The following is a 20,911-nucleotide window of genomic DNA, read 5'->3' on the forward strand; positions in this document are numbered from 1 at the left end:
TTTGGGCTTTGCTCATTGTTGAAGGACTACGGTGACCGATATAGTTGTTAATTTCTGTGTCATTTTGGTCTTTTGTGGATAGTTGTTTCATTGGCAATCATACCACATCTTCTTTTTTAGATTGATGATGATGATGTTTCATTGGCAATCATACCACATCTTCTTTTTTAGATTGACGACGACGAGGACGACGAGGACGACGACGACGACGACGAGGACGACGACGACGATGATGATGATGATGATAAGTAAACTTACAATTTATTACTGTTTTATTATGTCAAACTTTAGTTACTGCCCTTTGACTTGGCATTTCTGTGGGGAACAAAATACCAGAAAAATAGAAAAAATACAAGAACGAGCGCTTCGATTTATTTATGAAGACCATCAGAGCTCATACGAAACAATCCTGCAGATTTCAAACCTTCCATCATTAAAAACTCGTAGAATGCCCTCAATTGCCTTGGAGACCTTTAAAATAATTAATAAAAAATGTCCTATATTTATTCAAGATTTAGTTGTAATAAAAAACGATTCTTATAATTCCAGGTATGTAAACACTGCTGAGGTACCTAGACCTAGAACCTCAAGTTATGGTAAAAGATCCTTTAGATTTGAGGCAGCACAAGTATGGAACTCACTTCCTAATGAGGTTAGACTCATGACTTCTTTTGACCAGTTTAGGAATTACATAAATTCCTGGTGTGGGGGTCAAAAATTCGAAAAATGCTACTGCAGTTCATGTCGTTTCCACCCAGTGCTGTCTCAAAGCTGAAATTTCTTCCTTTCTTTTTATAATGGCCTTTTGCTCTGCTTTTTATGCATTTATTGAATATACCTGCCATTAAATGCTAGTGCTTATATTTATTTATTTATTGTTTTTATGCTTTTAGTCTGTTATATTTTATGATCTTCAAGTGATTTGATGATTCCCCCGTTTCAATGCACATAGAGGCGCTTGCCACATGAACTTTGACTCTGGAGGCTCACAAATCAAATAGTTTTGCTTTCATTATTTTGTATGGGTTTTTTTTCATTTTTATTTCATTTTGTATCTTTGGTATCTGGTAGTATCTGCATGATCATCATTGATGCTGCATGATTTTTATGTGATAGTCGATTAAAGAGCTCACCAGAGCTCATGTTTTGCTTGTTATTATGTATATATATGCCGACTCTAAATAAAATTTACTTACTTACTTACTTATTTAGAGTATGGCTATCAGTTAATACATAGAACGTAGTACAGGGAACCAGGATACGAAAAGGTGAACTCGATTGCAGTAGAAGAGCGAGCAAATGATCACTTCATCGAGCACAGTTTTCCTCTAACAGGAATAACATTAAATGTTTCCGAAATATCAACCATTAAATTAATTATTGAACTTATTCAGATTGTTTTCCCATATAATTTAGTTATTTTTTTAAGAAAAGATAGAAGGAAACACGGGTTTATTGGTGAACTACTTTTTTTCGGGATGATTTCCTATGGAAGTCCTTAGGTCTGTCATTTAATCTGACGTGTCTTTGATTCTATGTATATTTATTTCTAATTTCAACTTAAGAAAGGTGACAGAAATATAAAAACGTAGCAAATATTTCAAACGAAAGACAATTATTAGGTCCCGGTATAGTAACACTATTTACAACATAAAACAATTTGAGTTACTGACTACTGCAGTCTGCAGCCGCAGGATCAAAACACAACAACTAACGACAACCACCGAATAATATAGGATCCTGATTTGGGACAGGCACAAAAGCATGTTTTTTCAATGGAAATTGCAACATCACAATGCATTTGAAATAGCACGAAAATCCTCAGTACGAGGAATCGTCTTGCTAACTGGAAGGCTATTTTATATAAGCATTGATGCCTTCCTGCATAAATCAAGGATCTATAAACATTTGGGTTCGTCCTGGGTTTGTTTGATAGAGCAGGTTCACCCTATGTTTGTTTGCCCTTACAGCGGATTGCATTGAGTGTGTAGGTAAAGTTAATATCTTTTGGTCAGCTTGCTTGGTAGCTGAACCCTTAAGTCATTATTAGGCAATTAAGTCATTATTAGGCAACACCATGTATCATCGTACAGCGGATATAGGTTCTAACCAAGCGGGCGTCAGCGTTTTGACCTTGCACGGTAACGAAAATCTTTGTTTTGTTCACATAATATCAATGTGTACTTCAATCTTAACATAATTGTTGTTAAAAGAAATGATTTGATCGTAGGTTGATGATTAGAGATGTCTCATTATTCTCCAAAAACAAGAACGATTACTAAAAACATGTGCAAATACTTGTCAAAGAAGTTGGCACTGTTCTCATCCGATATAATTCTATATTTATTGCAACTCTTTTTCTGATAGAAGGCCACTGTGTGTGTGTAATAAGTATAGCTGTTTCAATAATTGGCATTGAAATCTCGGTCTCACTAATTAGCGACAATAAGAATTTTAGCGACAACAAGCGTCAACAAGCGACAACAAGCGACAAGAAAACATTTTTTTTTAATTAAAATTAATTATTGCAATAAATATTAAAAGAATATGCAAAAGAAAATAATTTTAGCGACAAGAAAGTTAAAATTGATAGAAAAAAAATGAAACATTATTTACATAATATTGTATCATCTATTATGAATAACAGCCAGTATTACGTTTAATTATTGTATTATGAGATTACTTTTCCTTGTGTTTTAGAACATATTATTTATCTTATAATTTGTTTTTTAAAACTCTTTTCGTGCAATAATATATATTTAGCTCGCAAAATTAATTATTTGTGCATCATTGTCCTGAAAATATTGACACAAATTGTGAAATACAAAGAACTGAAATCAAACAAGAGGAAAAGAAAATTGAAATGTGAATGTTTTCATCTTTTTATATGTTTATTGCCTCATTAAACGATATTTATCATGTAATCATCAATAAATCCTTCAAAGGAAAGTTGACCTTTTTTTTGTTTTTGTTTCAATTTTATAGCGTGTGCATTTCCTTTGCTCTACCAAGCTGACTGAAGCCATTCAACTTTTATGTTTAGTATAAAGTAAATTGTCAGCATTTCAGTATTATTCTCGCAAAAGTACGTGCTCTGTGCAATTGCTAGAATCTAAAACGCAACTCGGTTAAACAAATTTTCACTGATAACTTTGAATCTGAACGGCATCAGCCACGTGACTCAAAATATGTCCAAAACGTTAAATATCATGTTAATAATGACAAACAAACAAAATGTTGCTGATGATATGCAAACTGTTATTAACATGAATTCTGCCAAGAATCCTTATTGAAAGAAATTGTTCAGACCACAGGCAAACCACCAAGTGTTATCTGCTACATACATGTAGATTTCCAAATGAAACATTTTGCCAGTGCTTGTAAATCATCAATAATTGGTGTTGACAGAACATTCAATTTGGGCGCCTGCTTTGTCACAACAACTGTTTTCCAGGAAAACAAACTTAAACGCAAAGGGAAAAACACAAACCCAATAATAATGGGACCAATTTATTTGCATTGGGATGGTGCTTGTCACACCTTCTAACGTTTTTTTACTCATATTGCCTCAGTGCTTGATACAACAATAAGTGATACCTTGCTTAGTTATAGCAATCTTGTGATTGGTTCAGATGAGGAAAAAGGCTTAAGTAAAAGCTATCAAAGACAGTTTTCCAACATCTGAACTCACATTGTGCACTTCAACAGATGGTGGGCTGACAATCCCCAAAACAAGTGCATGTGCACGTAAACCTTGCCAACGGAAACGTATTAAAAATGCTAAAACTACGACTTCAAAAAGGGCAAAAATACAGTGAACCTTAGTGGTAAAAATCTACGGCTTATCAAAATGGGACCACCATGTACAAAATGTATAAATATTATGTTAGATAGGAATGTACATATTACTATATAATGACTAAAAAAAATTAAAAAAAAAAAATTAAAAAAAAAATTTATATGGACCCCAAGGTAGAACCACGTCCTCGTCGTGGAGTCTTGAAACACGCTTAAATAATAAAGATGGCAAAGCGTGGCTAAGAGTTCTACAAATAAAGCATCGAATTGACATAACAAGAGTACACTTAGAGCATAGTATTAAGCAAATGAATCAAAATATTATATTCCATTATGCCCGCTCCATATATATCTCCATTCGTTTATTCATACTTTGACTTTGATGAAAACAGATACATACATTATCTTATACATATTCTTCATATTTAAAAATAAAAAAAAGAAGCTCAATCTCTTTCTTCTTCACAAATGATAAATTTCTTCATCTACCAATATACTAATATAAACTTCACTATCTCTTTCTTCCTCACAAATGTTTCATTTCTTCGTCTATCTATATAATAAAACATTTTAATTAGACATATCTGCTCGTATATTTAAAAAAAAACCATTAAATACAAATTTCTTTATATTTAATAAAAAAATGTTTTCTTGTCGCTAAATAGTCTTGTTGTCGCTAAAATAATTCTTGTTGTCGCTTGTTGACGATTGTTGTCGCTTGTTGTCGCTAATTAGTGAGACCCTTGAAATCTTTAATGCATATGTTATTTTTCGATATTTTATTCCCAAAAAAAGCGTTGTGTACGGTGGTTAGCTGATGACCACATAAATCCTTCTGTACGGTGCATAGTTAAGTTGTTGTACACCGTATACAAAAACTTTATTTTTATACTCTTTTATTACCCAAAACATTTCAAGGAATGAGTAATCACAGGTAGGTTTATGATTGGTAACTATTATTTTTGCCCTGTATTTGCTTTCTTTCAGATAAAGCATGTAAATGTCTCGACAACTGTATCGAAATTGAAAGTTTGTGTTGACATTCACAACTTTTTGCGCATGTACAAGTAAATTGTTCTTATTAGAATATCAAAGTTGTTTTATAAATAGGAAAAAATCAATGCGAAAATTATTTGGGAGCAGGAATTTCAAATGTTGAGAAATGTACATCGAATACTGATAAAGCAAAACAAAGATTTTCGTTAACCTGTAAGGTCAAAATCGATCATGCCCGCTTGGTTAGTACCTATATCCGCTGTACTGATGATACACGGTGGGTAAGGTATTCTACCATTCTTTCACAGTAGCCTAGTCCTTTACTACACACTCAATGCAATTGGCAGTAATTTAAAAAAAAATGTAAAATATTGAATAACTTGTACTTATATTATCATCATGTATATATTGAAGGTTTCTGTTCGCTAGTAGGGATACAGTTTTTTTTAGAAATCAGCATGGGTATGCATTTAACAAACCTTTCAAAAGGAACATAAATTTTGATACAAATGTTAGTCAAATTTACATTAGTCAGATTGTGTTATAATTTTTTTTTTTATCTGATTTATTTACTGAATAGCAAAGGTTTGGTCTGAATTGTTTAATACCTTACATATATATATATATATATAATAGATCTCCTTTTATTCATGCTTTTAATTTAATATTGCAGGATATCTGATGAAAAGATGACGGAACAGAAAGATTTATCAAACAATCCATTTGCAGCTTTGCTGACTGGTGGAGATGTGCCCTATAGCTTCCAGTCTTCTAAGGAAGAACAGGAAACACCTGAATCACAACCAGGTATGTCTATTTTATTAATAGGATGTAGTCATATTAATCTTGTTTATTTATGTTATGTTTGGCTTGCTAGTGTAGCAACTTTATATCTTATCTAGTGACTGTCAGACTATTTTATCATGGGTATTTTTTCTTTTTTTTTTACCAAGTTGTATTGAACCTAATCATCATACTTGACTTTTTTAATTATATATACCATATATGTTTGCCCTTTTGTTTATGCTTTTTCTATGATTAGGAACTAAGGGAAAATAAGTTATATAGCTTAATGTTAAATAAAGTATTGTTGTTGTTGTTGACGTTTTTGATGCAGAAAAAACATCTCAAAATGTTTCTGTCTGTCATACACATTTTAATAGCAATTTTCTTCAAATCAGAGCTTCCTGAAATTTGGTATCAAGTTCATCATTATGTGATATTGCCTGATTATGTGGTGGATTTTAAAATGTAGCACTCATCAACATCAATAATATACTTTACACATTTATCAATAATTGGCAGATTAGAGGTTCCATTTCTACTGAATAGGGTGTACATAAGATTTTCTGACATTATGGAACTCAACCTATGAAGTTCATGTCATAAGTTAGTTTTTCATCAACATTAAGCAAGCTCCTAGTTTAAATTAATCTCCAGATAAGATAGTCTAATTTTTTTCATTAAAAAATGAAAGAATATTTAAATGCAGTTTCAAGTTTTGAATATACAATTATACAAGTTCCAAGTATAGATAAACATTATCAAATGATTTTGTAGTTATAGCAGTAGAAATGAAAGCTGAAGACTGGAAATCTCTGGCAGAGTACAAACTAGAAATCAACAATCTCATAGAAACCATTTTTCTGCTAACTCTTGAAAAAGGTCTGTATTATTTGAAGATAGTTATAAGGCAATAACAAACTTATCACCCTTGCATTTGAACATGTTAGGTACAAGGAAAAATACTATCCAAATTTTTGATTTTATTTACTGAATGTTATTTTAAATTTCATTTTTTGTTTTATAAATTCAAGAGTTGAAATAGCGAATGTTTTTATATATATTATAGTGTTATTAACTGGCTGTTTCTGTATTGGCACTGGTATAGATTCAAGGTTTGCTGTATTGGCCTCGAGACCCGTAGGGTCGAGGGCCAATACAGCTGACCGAGAATCTATACCAGTGCCAATACAGAAACAGCCAGTTCATAACACTTTTATTAAATGATTATAAGAGAATTAAAAACCGGAAGTGAACGTCCCGTATTAGCCCATGGGCCAATACAGCTTTTTTCCCGCTTTTTTCTGTATTGGCCCTGTTTTTTCCGTTTCAAAACTTTAAGACATTACAAAACATTGCACATCATTTAACCTGTTTATTTTATGACTTTAATTTAAAAAATATTATACCAATGTTTTTATGCATAACGGTACTTCCAGAGTTAAGTAATGGCGTAAGAAAATTGAAAACCGGAAGTGAACGTCCTGTATTAGCCCTAGGGCTAGGCTAATACGGCTTTTTTCCCGCTTTTTTCTGTATTGGCCCTGTTTTTTTCCGTATTGGCCCTGTTCGAAGAGCAATATTAAATCTTGATTTATATCGACAGTGGAACGTTTTTAGTATTGCACATGCTGATTTATCCGTATTAGGGCTTATTTGCTCATATCATTTAATAAATATATATATATATATATGTTTAATTTGATATACAACTCGTCTAAACATCAACCCAACAATGTTAGATCTGTAAATTTGCTTTCGCAAATTTTTGGTTCTTCCCTTGCCGGGATTCGAACCCATGCTACTGTGATATCGTGACACCAAATCGCCTGCAGTGCATTATCTAAAGAATAAATTTGATGCTTTTTTTATATTTGTACAGTTACATCACTGCTAGGCTTTATATAGTTTTTACAAAACGATTTCTTAGTTTTATATACTACAATGATAAAAGCTAAGTGATTACATGTGAATTTAATTGTTAGGATACATTTTATGCATGATATTTCCTACATTACAGACCCTGAAGCCTATACAGAAAGACCATCTAGATGTGTATTTATGACAGACTTAGCACAGACTTTAGAGGGACAAACATGGTTAGATATGGACTGTTTAGAACAAGTAAGTATTATGTTGAACGGACAGACTGTTTCTTCAAATTTGTACTACTGAAACAAATTGACTAAGCCTAAGTAAATATATAGAAAAAGTTGCTCAAAATTAACAGTGCCTGATGATAATGATATTGCCTTATCACTCCTAGCTCCTTTTACTATATCTGGCCGTAGCCCGTTACTGGATATGTATCCAACCTGATGGGTGAAGTTATACATTCTGGATAATATGTTTTCCATTGTTGGGTAATTATACCCCCGCTTTAAAAAAGGGGGGGTATACTGTTTTACCTCTGTCTGTCCGTCCGTCCGTCCATCAGTCCGTCAGTCCGTCAGTCCGTCCGTCAGTCAGTCCGTCCCATGAAACTTTCGTCACATTTTTCTCAGGAACTACACATCCACCCTTTCTGTAATTTGGTATCAACATTTATATATGTCAGCCATACCGTGTGATGCGTTTTCAGATTCATCACTTGACAACTTCCTGTTTACCGAACACTTGTATGATTTTACACATGATAGCCAAGTTGAAAATTTTCGTCACATTTTTCTCAGGAACTACAATACAAGGATTTCTGAAATTTGGTTTCAGGATTTATATAAGTCAGCTATACCGTGTGATGCGTTTTCAGATTCATCACTCGACAACTTCCTGTTTACCGAACACTTGTATGATTTTACACATGATAACCAAGTTAAAAATTTTCGTCACATTTTTCTCAGGAACTACAATACAAGGATTTCTGAAATTTGGTTTCAGGATTTTTATAAGTCAGCTATACCGTGTGATGCGTTTTCAGATTCATCACTCGACAACTTCCTGTTTACCGAACACTTGCATATTTTTACACTATTAATATTATCCACTTGCGGCGGGGGTATCATCAGTGAGCAGTAGCTCGCAGTTTCACTTGTTTATCTGTTGTTACTCTGCCGATTGCACAGATCCTTTGGCTATGTTATCAATTGGTTCTTAATCAGGACGAATCAGTTGACTGGCTTAGTTATCTAAAGGTGCTTCTTTTCTGTGAAACTCAGACTAGAGAATTTCAATAAAGTAGAAATTTGTGTAAAACAATTTTTTTATTACCATTAAGATATATCAATGTTAACACACAAAAACATAAATTGAGGAGTCAACCAAGCCATATAGATTTCTAGATGCCTCTTTTTTTTTGCAAGGAATGTATAAACATTACTTGTTCATTACATTTAGTATGATCTATCAATAGGCTGTATTTGAGAGATTACTTATGAAAGAGCCAGGATTATATATAGTATCACTAACATCAGCTAAAACAGAAGATGCTGAGTCTGCAAGAATAGCTGGAGAATCACAAGTTCTTCATTACCTGTATCAGTGTTATGTCAGAGTAAAGAACATGGAAAGTCAAAATAAGGTACATATAGGATTTACTTGAGATATTACCATTGGAAATGTAGACTAAACTCCATTGGAGTTAGAAATGATTTTATATTGGATCTTGTGCTTAGATTTCTTTAACAGTAAATATTTCAAATAAGTAAGTCTGGATAAAGAAAGGTGCCCACAAATATTTTTAATGATATTCCTTAATGGAAATGTTCTCAGGATTTCATCTGGTTTTATTGAAAATTACAATAAGAGTTATGTGAGTAATATCTTTGTCACGTTAAGAGATTAGTTCTGATTAAATAGTATCTTGGGAGTTATATCATTACCTTGATGCCTTGTTTCAAAGCATTGAGTTCATTGTACTGTGTTTTCTTAAGGCTATTTACAAACACACACAATTTCATTGCAGATGCCAAAGATGAAAGCAGAAATGAATAAATGCAAGGCGGTGATTGTTATGAATGCTAAGACCTGTCTACAACAACCAGATTTATATGAACAGAACTTGTCCAAACAATTTGTTGATATTTATCAGTCAGAGGACAGTTTCTTATCATGTAAGTAGGAACAAATGATGATTGATTGATAGTTGCTTCTAAAAAATTACTAGGGTAATCTGGTATGTTGGAAATCCTGAATTTACTTTGTTTTATAATTGTTATGTTACTAAACTTATATGCAAAAGTGACAAATTCTTAAAAAATATGTCTTTTGGTTTGAAGGACCAAAATTTCAAAAACCACACCAATGCTTGTGGTATTGAAAGGATAATGAATTTATCTGTGTTTCTACATTACAGCATATAGTCATGTGATTATGGTAGAATTTTTTGATCGAGTTGTGGAAGAGATAGATAAAAGTAAAGAAGATGGATCATTAAATGACGTATTTAAACCAGTTCTAGAATCACTGAAGAACAGTATGATGAAAGATAGTACCTTGATGAATCCAAATGTTCTCAAAAATATAGATTTTATGGTATTTTTTACAAGACATCCAGAAATGGCTAAGGTAAGTCTCATAATCAGTATAATATGTTTTCAATACTGACCAATCATTTATCAAAATAACTGTTCAATTTATTATCGCTATTTTATGAAATTGTCCTTTGATCTTACTGATAATTTCATTTATATGAAAAATGTCAATACCACAATATAAACACAGTCGAGTGATATGAAAAATTATCGAAAGAAACAAAGGGCGCACTTGCATGTTGTCAATGAAATTAACAACGTTGTCATAGGTAAAATAGCGATTATCAGATTATGATTTGTCATCTCATCTCAATTGCTTTTCTTGATTTCACTGTTCCAACTTCTTTCATGAGAAAAAAATCAACATCAAATATCTATATATATATACTAACTATACTAAAATAGAATTCAATGTCTAGATGAATTATATTGAAAACTCACCACAATATTCTCTCTCATTTTCTTTCTCTCTCTATTTCTGTCTCTCTCCGGTGTTCAAACTGCTTTATCTCTATCTTATATTTGTATATTTAAAAAAAAAAAATTGCTTCCTAATAGAAAGATGTATTGATTAGATAATATCTATAGATTTATATATTATATATTGCTATTATATTTGTGTATGTTATGTTGTAAATTGGAAGTTATAAATAATAAAAATTAAAAAAAAACCACATCAAATATCTGAAGCTTTCCCATCTACACATAATCAGTTTCCTAACTAAAAGGTACATTAATTATATTGCTTAAGTTATAATTTTAAAAATATATTTATATAATGTATATTGTGTTTATAGGTACTGCTGGACCATAGTGCACCAAGAGATTGGAACAAAGGAAAGACCTATGAACAGACTTTACTAGGCTCATTATTCTGTTTTAGTTCTATTCCAAGGTCAGAACTTGGTCCATGTGAATTTTTCTCAGATCCAGCATCGAAATCACAAAGAGATATTGATGCTATGGAGAACAATATTCATCAGGTATTTTTAATACACTTCATATGTTTTTGTTTTTATCAAGTTGGAAAAGTATAATTTTTTGAAGAATTCGATCCCGTTCTTAGATTGTTAGAATGAAGCAAGATACATTTTAGGTATCACTTTTTACAAAATGTATTTTCCTGATTCAGATGTCCACATTTTTTTCATTGAACAATGTATATTAACTTGCGCTGAAAATTTTTCGTTTAGTATCTGTATTGTAATTTTTATTGCAGCCTTTGACAAGAATAGGAGATAAAGTTCATACCTTCTTCTTAGGTTTGATCAAATCATCTCCTCAGGCTAAACATGGTACACTACTGTGGATAGGTAGATGTATATCTGCTAACTCAGGTGGGTAAAGTGTTAATTCATCTTTCTTTAAAGTTAACAAAATTATTGTGTATTTTGTGTTTATAGGTTAACCTCAAATTTAAATGTTGAAAAAAGAACATGTTTTCAATAGTCTTGTAGTGGTGATAAAAGATATATAGAAATGTTCTAGCCAACCATTTAATAACATATAGTTTTACTTCCACCCACTCTGACGGCATTGACGTTCTGATGTTGACAAACAAACATACAATGAAAGGGGAACGTAGTTCTTGATCTTTTCACGACAAGGCTTGTATGCAGACTTTGGTAAATCAAAGAAAATAGAAATTTCCCTCAATTCCAAAATTGTCTGCCCTTTAAAAAAATAAAATCCACAGTAAATTAAAACATTATTCAGTCAAAAAAAGAATGAAAATCAATGGATGAACTCATTCTTAAACTCATGTACCAGGTACAAGTGGTTATAAAGTTCATGATTTAATTACATTTTTGACTTATTTGTTTTTATTGTAGGTAAATCCAAGATTTGGTCAGCTCAGATGCCTCAGTTATTCAACCAGATGTATGCATATGATGGATTCTGTTTAAATTTATGTTATTTAATGTTAAAACTTTCTGTGCCTTTCTCTGAACCACAGTGTGACAAACTTCTTAAAGTACAACCCACCTATTGTTCTGTGGAAGTTAATGACAACGATAAGAGCCAACAGAAAAATATTCATGCTTTTGGTAAGTAAAGTAATTGTCTCTCTTTTGCTATGATTCAAACATCATTGTTACTTGCCTTTTCTCAATTAAAAGACAAATAGAGTTGTTGAATTAGTTTTCTGAGCAAATAAGACAATACTGATATCTAATTTAATTAGTTAATTCAGACTTCCTAATATTGTACATATTTTTTGCCAATATATCTTTAGTTGTAATTGACATGATTGAGAATGGTTTACTTTATAAAGAATCAGGAATTTTCTGGATCCACTATTTCTAGTTCAAAATAAAGAAATTTTCTAAGGATTGAAGCCAACATTTATTTACTAAGAATTTAAAACATAGATTTTTCTTAAAGTTACTTTGTATCGACAATGATTGAAATTTCTTAGAATGAGATTTTATTATTTTTAGGGTTGAATAAAGAGACATGTTTGATACCAATGCCAGAAAATGAACAATTGGAACCTTTAGAATCTTACAATTTTATATCTGAGTGTTTTTTCTTGACTCATCAATGTTTAAACATGGGATTCAAACCTTTAAATGAAAAGTTTGTAAAACTAAATCAAAGTTTAGGAAGAATACAACGTTTATATCAGGATGCTACAAACCAAGGAGGAAATGATTCAATGGAACCAGTCAGACAGCTGAAAAGTAAAATGGAAGAAGGTAGGAATCATCTGAAAGGATAACTGTAAACAAACTATTTTTGGCTGGTCATTTATTTTTTTGTGTATAGCAAATATTATTAATATGTCAAACTTGGATATTTTCTTTAACAAATACATTTACATCAACTCAAAGTCGGCTATGAAGGGCTTATCATGAAATAATGTATTCACAAAATTAAGTTGGATTACAGATGTTCATGTTTAGATTATCTTTCACATGGAATTGGAAACATCTATAATAAGATATTTTGCATTTTGACTGATTACTTTTATACCTCAAGTAGGTAATACTATTGAAAAGATGCAGTTTAGTAAATTCAGTTCCATTGAAGGGTTCTGTTATCGTTACTGAACCTCATGTGCACATTACATTTATAAAAAAAAAGTCATATTGAATTACATTTTTTATTAAAATATTAGAAATTACAACATTGACATCTTCAAACAAATTGCACACATTTAATAGATTAACCTTTCCTTCAGTAACTCATTATACATATATTTTTTTACAGGAATGACCATTTACTTAAGTATTAGGGCAGCTGTAACAGAACCGAAATTTTTAGAAATGTCTTTGAACTTTCACATATCAACTGCAACATGGATGTGTCTTGTTGCTGTAAAGGACAACCCACAATGCTTCAGTGATATCACACTTCCTCTTCCTGATGAAGCTCCAAAATGTCTAGCATGCATTCCTGAATTTATTATGGGAAATATTACAGACTTTACACAATTCCTGCATCGATTTAAAGATCAAGTCTTTGAGGTATGTTAAAAAAAGGTGTCCAACAGGTATAAATAATAGGATAAACCAAAAAAAAGGTTAATCAAGGTCATTTCAGAAGTCATTTACTACCAGAGGTTTGGTAGTGCTTCTGATGAACTATCTGTCCACCATATATCTGTCATGGAGCTAGCTAGTGGTTCAGGCCTAGAGCTGTGTGTTGCCTCCCTTATACCAATTATATGTTGAATATGAGCCATCTCTTCTTTATATTGTAGTAACTATGAAAAAGGAAAACAGCTACACTTCAATCAGACAGCAACCTATTAACATGTATTAAGTAAATATACTTTAGACATCTGTACACATCAATTTATTTTCTTAAGATTTCCTGAATTTACATGTAGTATTTGAGTCAGCTAATAACTATTATTTTTTTTCAGTTTGTTGGTGAGAAACTAAGCCATTTTATGACCTTGATATTGGTATATATGGGTAATCCTGATCGTATGAAGAACCCACATTTGAGAGCAGAATTAGCTGAAACTTTAGCTATGTTGTTACCAAGTGATCAAACCCAGAACAGAGCTCTAATGTCAAGGTAAATTAACAGGTTTCATTGTTATTCAACAGGATTGTTAATCTGTGGTAAAGTACAGACATGCTCGTTAATCAAGGTTAATACATCATTAATAATTTTGCCTGATTTAGTTGAAAGGAGTAGGTCCGGTAAGACACCTTTTTGGCCCCAAAATATAGCAGTTTTACAAAATTGTTAAAATGTAAACTTTTAGTTATTTATTGGACAGTTGAATGCGTCTGCCACATAAATATGGGCTGTTTTTGACTATGCAATGCACATATATCGGGTTGTAGCGCCATTAAGTCATGCTAAATTACTGAAATCTTCAAAATTCTAGCATTTTAGTTAAATTTTAGACGGTTTCCGTGTAAAACGAAAATGGCCGCATTCATGTTCATCCTGTAAGTTGTATTTTATGATATTACATAACATATATAAAGGTTGTGGATGAACACAGATGCGGCCACTTTCATTTTTGACAAAAACCATCTGTAAAGTGACATTTTTCAGCATATTTGGTAGATTTTTCATATTTGAGCTTGAATCGGATCGTTTTTAATGACTAAATCAGTTACAGTAAAATATTTCACATAAACTAATTGAATCAAGTGAAATAGACACTTAAGTGTTTAAAAAGTGGTCAAAATCTTTCGTCAGATGAAACTGAAATTTGAGGCCAAAATGAGTCCTTACCGGACCTTCTCCTTATAAAATATTTAGAATCTTTATCATTGCTAAGCAAGTAAATTAAGTAATTATCTGAGCTGTAAAACTAGAATTGTTTTGCTACTTGTAATGTCAGATACACATTTATATCTCTATGTATGTTTTTTATGATCTTATCTGCAATTACAAAGAATAAGCCAGAGATTATACAATGAGAAAAGCACTGTTCAAAACTTTAAGGCTAACTTAAAAATTGAAACTAAACGAAAAATGCAACTTTTAAAAACCAAATCTGAACAATTACAAAAATGCTGTCATAATCCAGAAAAAATGTTTTTCTTACCAACCTGTTCATCTAATAGATTTTACCCATGTTTTACAGATATTATAAAGGGCAGTTATTTGTACAGCATCCATTAATTGACCATTTGGCAGAAAAGTTACTACATGTATTTGTTAGTATAGAGATGACAGGCCAAAGTGTACAGTTTGAACAGAAGTTTAATTACAGAAGACCTATGTACCAAGTACTAGAACATATATGGGAAATAGAATCACATAGAAATGCCATTAAGGTACTTTGATAAAAACAAGAAACACATATCTTGTCAAAAAAGAATGCAATATGATAAGTGAATAATTGTTTGATAAATAAATATATTTATCTTTCTTAGTTTCCATTCCTCATCTCTTAACATAACTGTTTTTAATGTGAAATGTTCAAATGAACATTATTTTATAAACACAATGAATATTTACATAAAAGATGGGGATGGAAGCCATCAGAGACTTCGCTAGTTAATTATTCAATATTTTTATTTGAATGCTATACAACACATTATTGTAAAACAGCTTAGTTTTAATGCAAAAAAGGAATTTATATAAAAATGTTTTCAAACCATGTTTTTTTTCTTCTTGTCAGTTTAATTTACATTTTGTCTATTTTGTCTCTTATGGTCTGTTAAAAAATCTCAGTTGTTTATATATGACATGAAATAGTTTGATTTATTCTGATAGGGGAGATAACCCTTGGTAGTTAAAAGATTTATTTAATGAAAACAATCCCATAAAAAACCCAAGATATAAACAAACTAAAGTAATATGGAAGTAATTTTCCAATTATAGAATTTTCCTAAATTATATTTCAGAGTTTATCCCGATTTGCTGAAGAGAATATAGAAGCAACAGATGCACCTTTATTCCTGAGGTTTATAAATCTCCTCATTAACGATGCTATCTTCCTGTTAGATGAGGCATTAGATGTAAGTTTAATTATAGTTATAATGTTGGGTAAACTTCAATCAAAATATCTACCTAAAAAAAAATAAAAAATACCAAAACAATATATATGATTTTTCACCTATATTGAAATATTTACACATTATCAGATATTTTTCAATATCTGACAGCACAGTTATAATATAACTTAATGCCTCTAGTACAGTAAAATTAGTACTATTAATATCAACATCTCATCATTCACCTTTGTAACACTTTACCTTTATTCATTATTGAGACAACATGTCAAAACTATTTTGTTCATTCATTTTGAATATTGACAGTTTTTATATACATGTATTTGAAAGTGATCAGATTTTAACAGAAGAAGATAAAAAAAAAATTACTAAGAGAACATGGTTGAAATAGAATGCAAATTAATGAAAATACATGATTTAGATTTAAAATTGATAAAATGGAAAAAACAAAAGTATAAAAGATAAATTTTCTATTGTTATTTTCAATGCAGTACATGAGTCAAATCAAAGATAAGGAACAAGCCAAAGAACAAGGTGAATGGACCAACATGACACCTGAACAAAGACAGGAAGCTGAAATGAGTCTACGACAACTTAGTATGATAGCTCGTTATCATAATGTGATGGGAAATCATACTATACATATGTTAGAACTATTGACTAGAGAGATCAAATCAATATTTTGTCATAATTCTATGGTTGATCGAATCTCAGGAATGTTAAATTACTTCTTGGTCAATTTAGTAAGTATGAGTAAATACTTTATTGAATACGAAAATACAATAAACAAAATATGTTCTGCCTAATGGTTGGGCAAACAAATAGTTCTACATAAATAAGTGGTGAAGAAGTCGTGTAACATTGTTCTGCTACTTGATAAGCCTTCAGACAGTAAGACACAGAATACCAACCACACAGAAATCTATATTATTTTAAAATAAAGGTTCCTGATTTAATAAGTGCATTTTACTAGTTATTTTGTTATACAGTTAGTCAAATTGCTTAACTATTACACTATTATCCAAAGTGAGGGGAGGTTTTAGCATTCACCAACATATTAGACCCTGCCACATACATATAAATATGCCTGTTGCAAGTCCAGAGTCTATAGGATAGGTTATTCTTTTGATGTTATTGATAGTTGTTCATTTGGCAGTAATACCCAATTTCCATATTTTAGTTTCAACTTTAACCACAAACAATCTAAATGCCCACTTAAAATAAAAAAGACCTTGATTTGCATGTATGCCTGTAATAAAAGCTTTCAACATATTCAAAGTGCAAAACCTTACTTTAAAGAGAAGAAAAAGAAAGAAAGGACATTCAAACTTAGAAGTTGAATAATAAATTGACAACTCCATGGCTAAAAGAAAAAAAACCAAACAGACATACAACAGTACACAAAGAAAACTTAACTGAGAAACACTTACCATGAAATATTAAATGAAATGAAATTTTAAGGGAGTTTTAACTTTCTCATGCTTGCCATAGTAAAATATTTTAAATGTTCACAGAGTTTTTCAATAATGAGCAGCTCAGTATATAAAAATCAATTATGAAAAAAACATTACTCACTGTCACAACAGTGAATACTACAAAAAGATACATCATTAATCCAAACGCACATACTACAGATGTTAACTTGCTTATCATAAATTTCTTCATTATATTTTTTTTTAAAACCTTTTTAAACCTTTTGATTAGTAATCAAATTTACTAGAAAATGATATTTATGAATGTATTATTTCAGGTTGGACCAAAACAAAGAAATTTTAAAGTGAAAGACAAAGATGAATATGAGTTTAAACCTCAAGAGACAGTATCTGACATATCACAGATTTATCTCAACTTAGAGGAGGATGTTAACTTTTGTATTGCTGTTGTTAATGATGGAAGATCTTACTCCGATGATCTCTTTCCTAAAGCTATTAACGTTCTCAAGAAAATACATAAACCTGCTTCAATGTTAGAAAATATGGAAAATCTTCATTTAAAAAATCAGGTAAATTAATTAAGTTTTGAAATGTATTTTACATTTTCAAACTACCTTCATAAGAGAAATTCAATGGCCTAAATAATACCATTACTACAAAAAAGCATCCAAATGCATTCTAACACAAATAGCAACTGCTTGATTACATGATCCTAGCACAGGAAGGCCTATATGGCACATAAAGGATGTGGCTTTGTTAAACTTGTTTGTGAGTGTTCAACTCTTTTCATCATCATAGACAGTGTTGGTGTAACAACTCAACATAAGAACAAAAATCAGCTGAAAAAGGCTTGATTTATCCAATTTACATTAAGCCAAACACAATTAACAGAAAAACAATACATTCAAAGTATCTTTTTTTAAGCACTCACAGATACTGAAAGCTAGGTCAAATCCAAATTTCAACTAATAGATAAATGATAATGAACCCTGTTTTCACAAACTAAACTATCAATCAGTACACCACTAAAGGATTGTGTCATGATCATTTTAAGATAGCATGCAAGTTTATATGACTCAGATTTTATTTTTTTTAGAAACTACGAGTACAACAGAAAGCAGATGAAGAACTATTTGCTGATCCTCCGGAAGAATTCTTGGATGAAATTATGGGAACATTAATGAAAGATCCTGTGATATTACCTTCTTCTGGGAATATAGTGGACAGATCTACCATAGCCAGACATTTACTCAGGTATTATTTGTGATTCATGTTGTAGATAGATTTATTAAACACTTACTCAGATTCTTAATATGGAAAAAAAGATCTGCCAGACACTTACTGAGTTGCTTAATTTTGTGGATAGATCTATCATAACCAAACACTTTACTCAATTTCATTGACAGATCTACCAAAGACTACCATAATCAGACACCTACTCAGGTGCTCAATTATCATAGATAAATCCTTTACTCATGCGCCCAATTTTGTAGATAAATATAATCTACTCATGCTCAATTTCTTTCATAGATCATTTACTGATGTGCTCAATAACCTAGATAGATCTAATTTACTTATGTGTCCTATTTTGAAGATAAATCCAATTTACTCATGTACTCAATTTCCTAGATAGATTAATTTACTCATGTGCTCAATTTCGTAGATGGAGATAATTCACTCATATGATCAATTTCGTAGATAGATCTAACTTACTCATGTGCTTCATTTAGTATATAGATCTACCATAACCAGACATTAGTCAATTAGATGCATCTATACAAGTTCTATGCTACAGGCTCCTAAGACCCATCAGTAAATCAGTGTTACACATTATTTACCTTTAGGAAAATGGAGGCCTTTTCTTATGTGTAATGGTATTGCAATGTTATGAGTTTTAACTTTGACTTCCTTTGAAGAAATTTGTATTTCCTTTTTTTCAGTGATCAGAATGATCCATTCAACAGGGAGGCATTATCATTAGATATGGTTATACCACATGCTGAACTACAGGAGAAGATTGAAGCTTGGAAAGAAGAACATCGAAATAAAAGTTGATAGTAGATGAATAGAACTAGAAGACAAAAAAATAGAATTCCAGAATGTTGAAATGTTTAGCACTGTCTACAAGAATATGAAACCATATTATTTTCTGTGATAGAAACATTTGTTAAACTTGTGTTTGTCATAATTGTATGTTTGTGCAATAAAAATGAAAGTAGAACATAGGAGATATATACAGAAAACATGCATTGAGAGGACAATGTGATTCAGTTTAATTGACTGGGTCTATTTGCAATTTCAGTCATTAAGTGTACTCACAATAGATGGTGTTATTTAACTCATTGAATATGTGTTTTTTTTGGTAATAACTATATATAATCATGATGTTTTTCCACTGACATTCATGGTTATTTGAATCAGTGACGCCATAGATTACTTTGCAACAGTTTAGACACAAACAAAATTGCAAATAGTGCTGAAAGTGGCATTAAACACTAAAAAACAATCAGGTTCAAAAATTAGAAAATAGATATTTTTCAGTTGACTCTATGAAATGTTTCAAGAGTAGCCAGATTCTGTCAAAAGTTATTTGCCGTAGTATCAGGTTGTTTCCTTTTGTGTCTTTCTTGAAGTTGTACTGCAATTTGCTGTAATCTTTGTCAATTATTTGTGAAGATGTGTTACTATATTTCTGATTTCAATGAAATTTTCTTTCAATGTTCTTTAGTACATAAACAAATTATATATTGATAACTTAAGTTATAGGGTTCAAGAATCTGTTTTCATGTTACAAACTATTTGATTGATATTTATGGGGGAATTAAGATCCTGCAAACTAATACCTTAAAGCAGGTTATTGTCACGGGGTGTAAATTTTTCACATATACCACAAAATCAGCAAATTAGGTAATTTTCTTCAGAATTTTTTTCAAACAGCAATTGATTTGCAAAACAAAGGAGACAAAGGAAGTTGGCATTGCATAACTGAAATGCTTCAAAAAACATAATATGTTGTTCTAGGCATTTAATATTTCAGATACTTCTGCTGTTGTTTCTTATGTATATTTGTTTTATTTAATATATATTGTTATATATGTAAAATTGTTATTATTTGTTAAAAAGTATCATATGTTTTAAATTGTACAATCATCGCTTGTTTATTTCATATTCATATGAATTATGTGTTTTAAATTATAAGATTAATTGTTTGATTGTTTCATAGTCATATAAATCATGCAATATTCAAAACCAGTGATTATATATTCATAACATCTAGGACATGAATTAGGTAGTTTATAACTCTAAAATCATTCATCTATTATCATGATTATCATACATGAGATAAGTTATGCAAATTGTTTTGTGGTTATGACCAAAGAGCCATATTTTTAACTATTCAGGTATGAAATATTAAGTCATGGGAGAAGGGTGCAAATCATATGATGTGATTCATTAATTTACTTATGTAACATTATTCTCTTATTAATATAGGAATAGG

The 20,911-nt window shown here is 30.9% G+C and overlaps 1 protein-coding gene across 5 annotated transcripts; it reads left to right on the forward strand.

Moving 5' to 3' along the window:
• The first annotated feature begins 578 nt into the window (after positions 1–578).
• LOC139487908 (ubiquitin conjugation factor E4 A-like) lies at positions 579–20,369 on the forward strand. Of its 5 annotated transcripts, none has more exons than XM_071273127.1 (19): positions 579–652; positions 5,468–5,601; positions 6,355–6,459; positions 7,598–7,701; positions 8,927–9,094; positions 9,479–9,626; positions 9,869–10,080; positions 10,844–11,029; positions 11,266–11,383; positions 11,879–12,094; positions 12,488–12,745; positions 13,260–13,516; positions 13,918–14,075; positions 15,106–15,298; positions 15,872–15,985; positions 16,471–16,722; positions 17,730–17,981; positions 18,509–18,666; positions 19,353–20,369. In XM_071273127.1, exons 1-19 carry the CDS (start codon positions 594–596, stop codon positions 19,465–19,467), a joined length of 3,207 nt encoding a protein of 1,068 aa, XP_071129228.1. In that variant the 5' UTR covers positions 579–593; the 3' UTR covers positions 19,468–20,369. The 5 variants fall into 5 exon arrangements, with proteins under 5 accessions (XP_071129228.1, XP_071129229.1, XP_071129231.1 ...); XM_071273128.1 differs by lacking the exon at positions 579–652 and adding an exon at positions 1,466–1,502; XM_071273130.1 differs by lacking the exon at positions 579–652 and adding an exon at positions 1,489–1,569.
• The last annotated feature ends 542 nt before the right edge of the window (positions 20,370–20,911 follow it).

Source organism: Mytilus edulis, chromosome 9 (assembly GCF_963676685.1).
Source record: "Mytilus edulis chromosome 9, xbMytEdul2.2, whole genome shotgun sequence".
In the NCBI taxonomy this organism is placed as follows: Eukaryota; Metazoa; Mollusca; class Bivalvia; order Mytilida; family Mytilidae; genus Mytilus; species Mytilus edulis.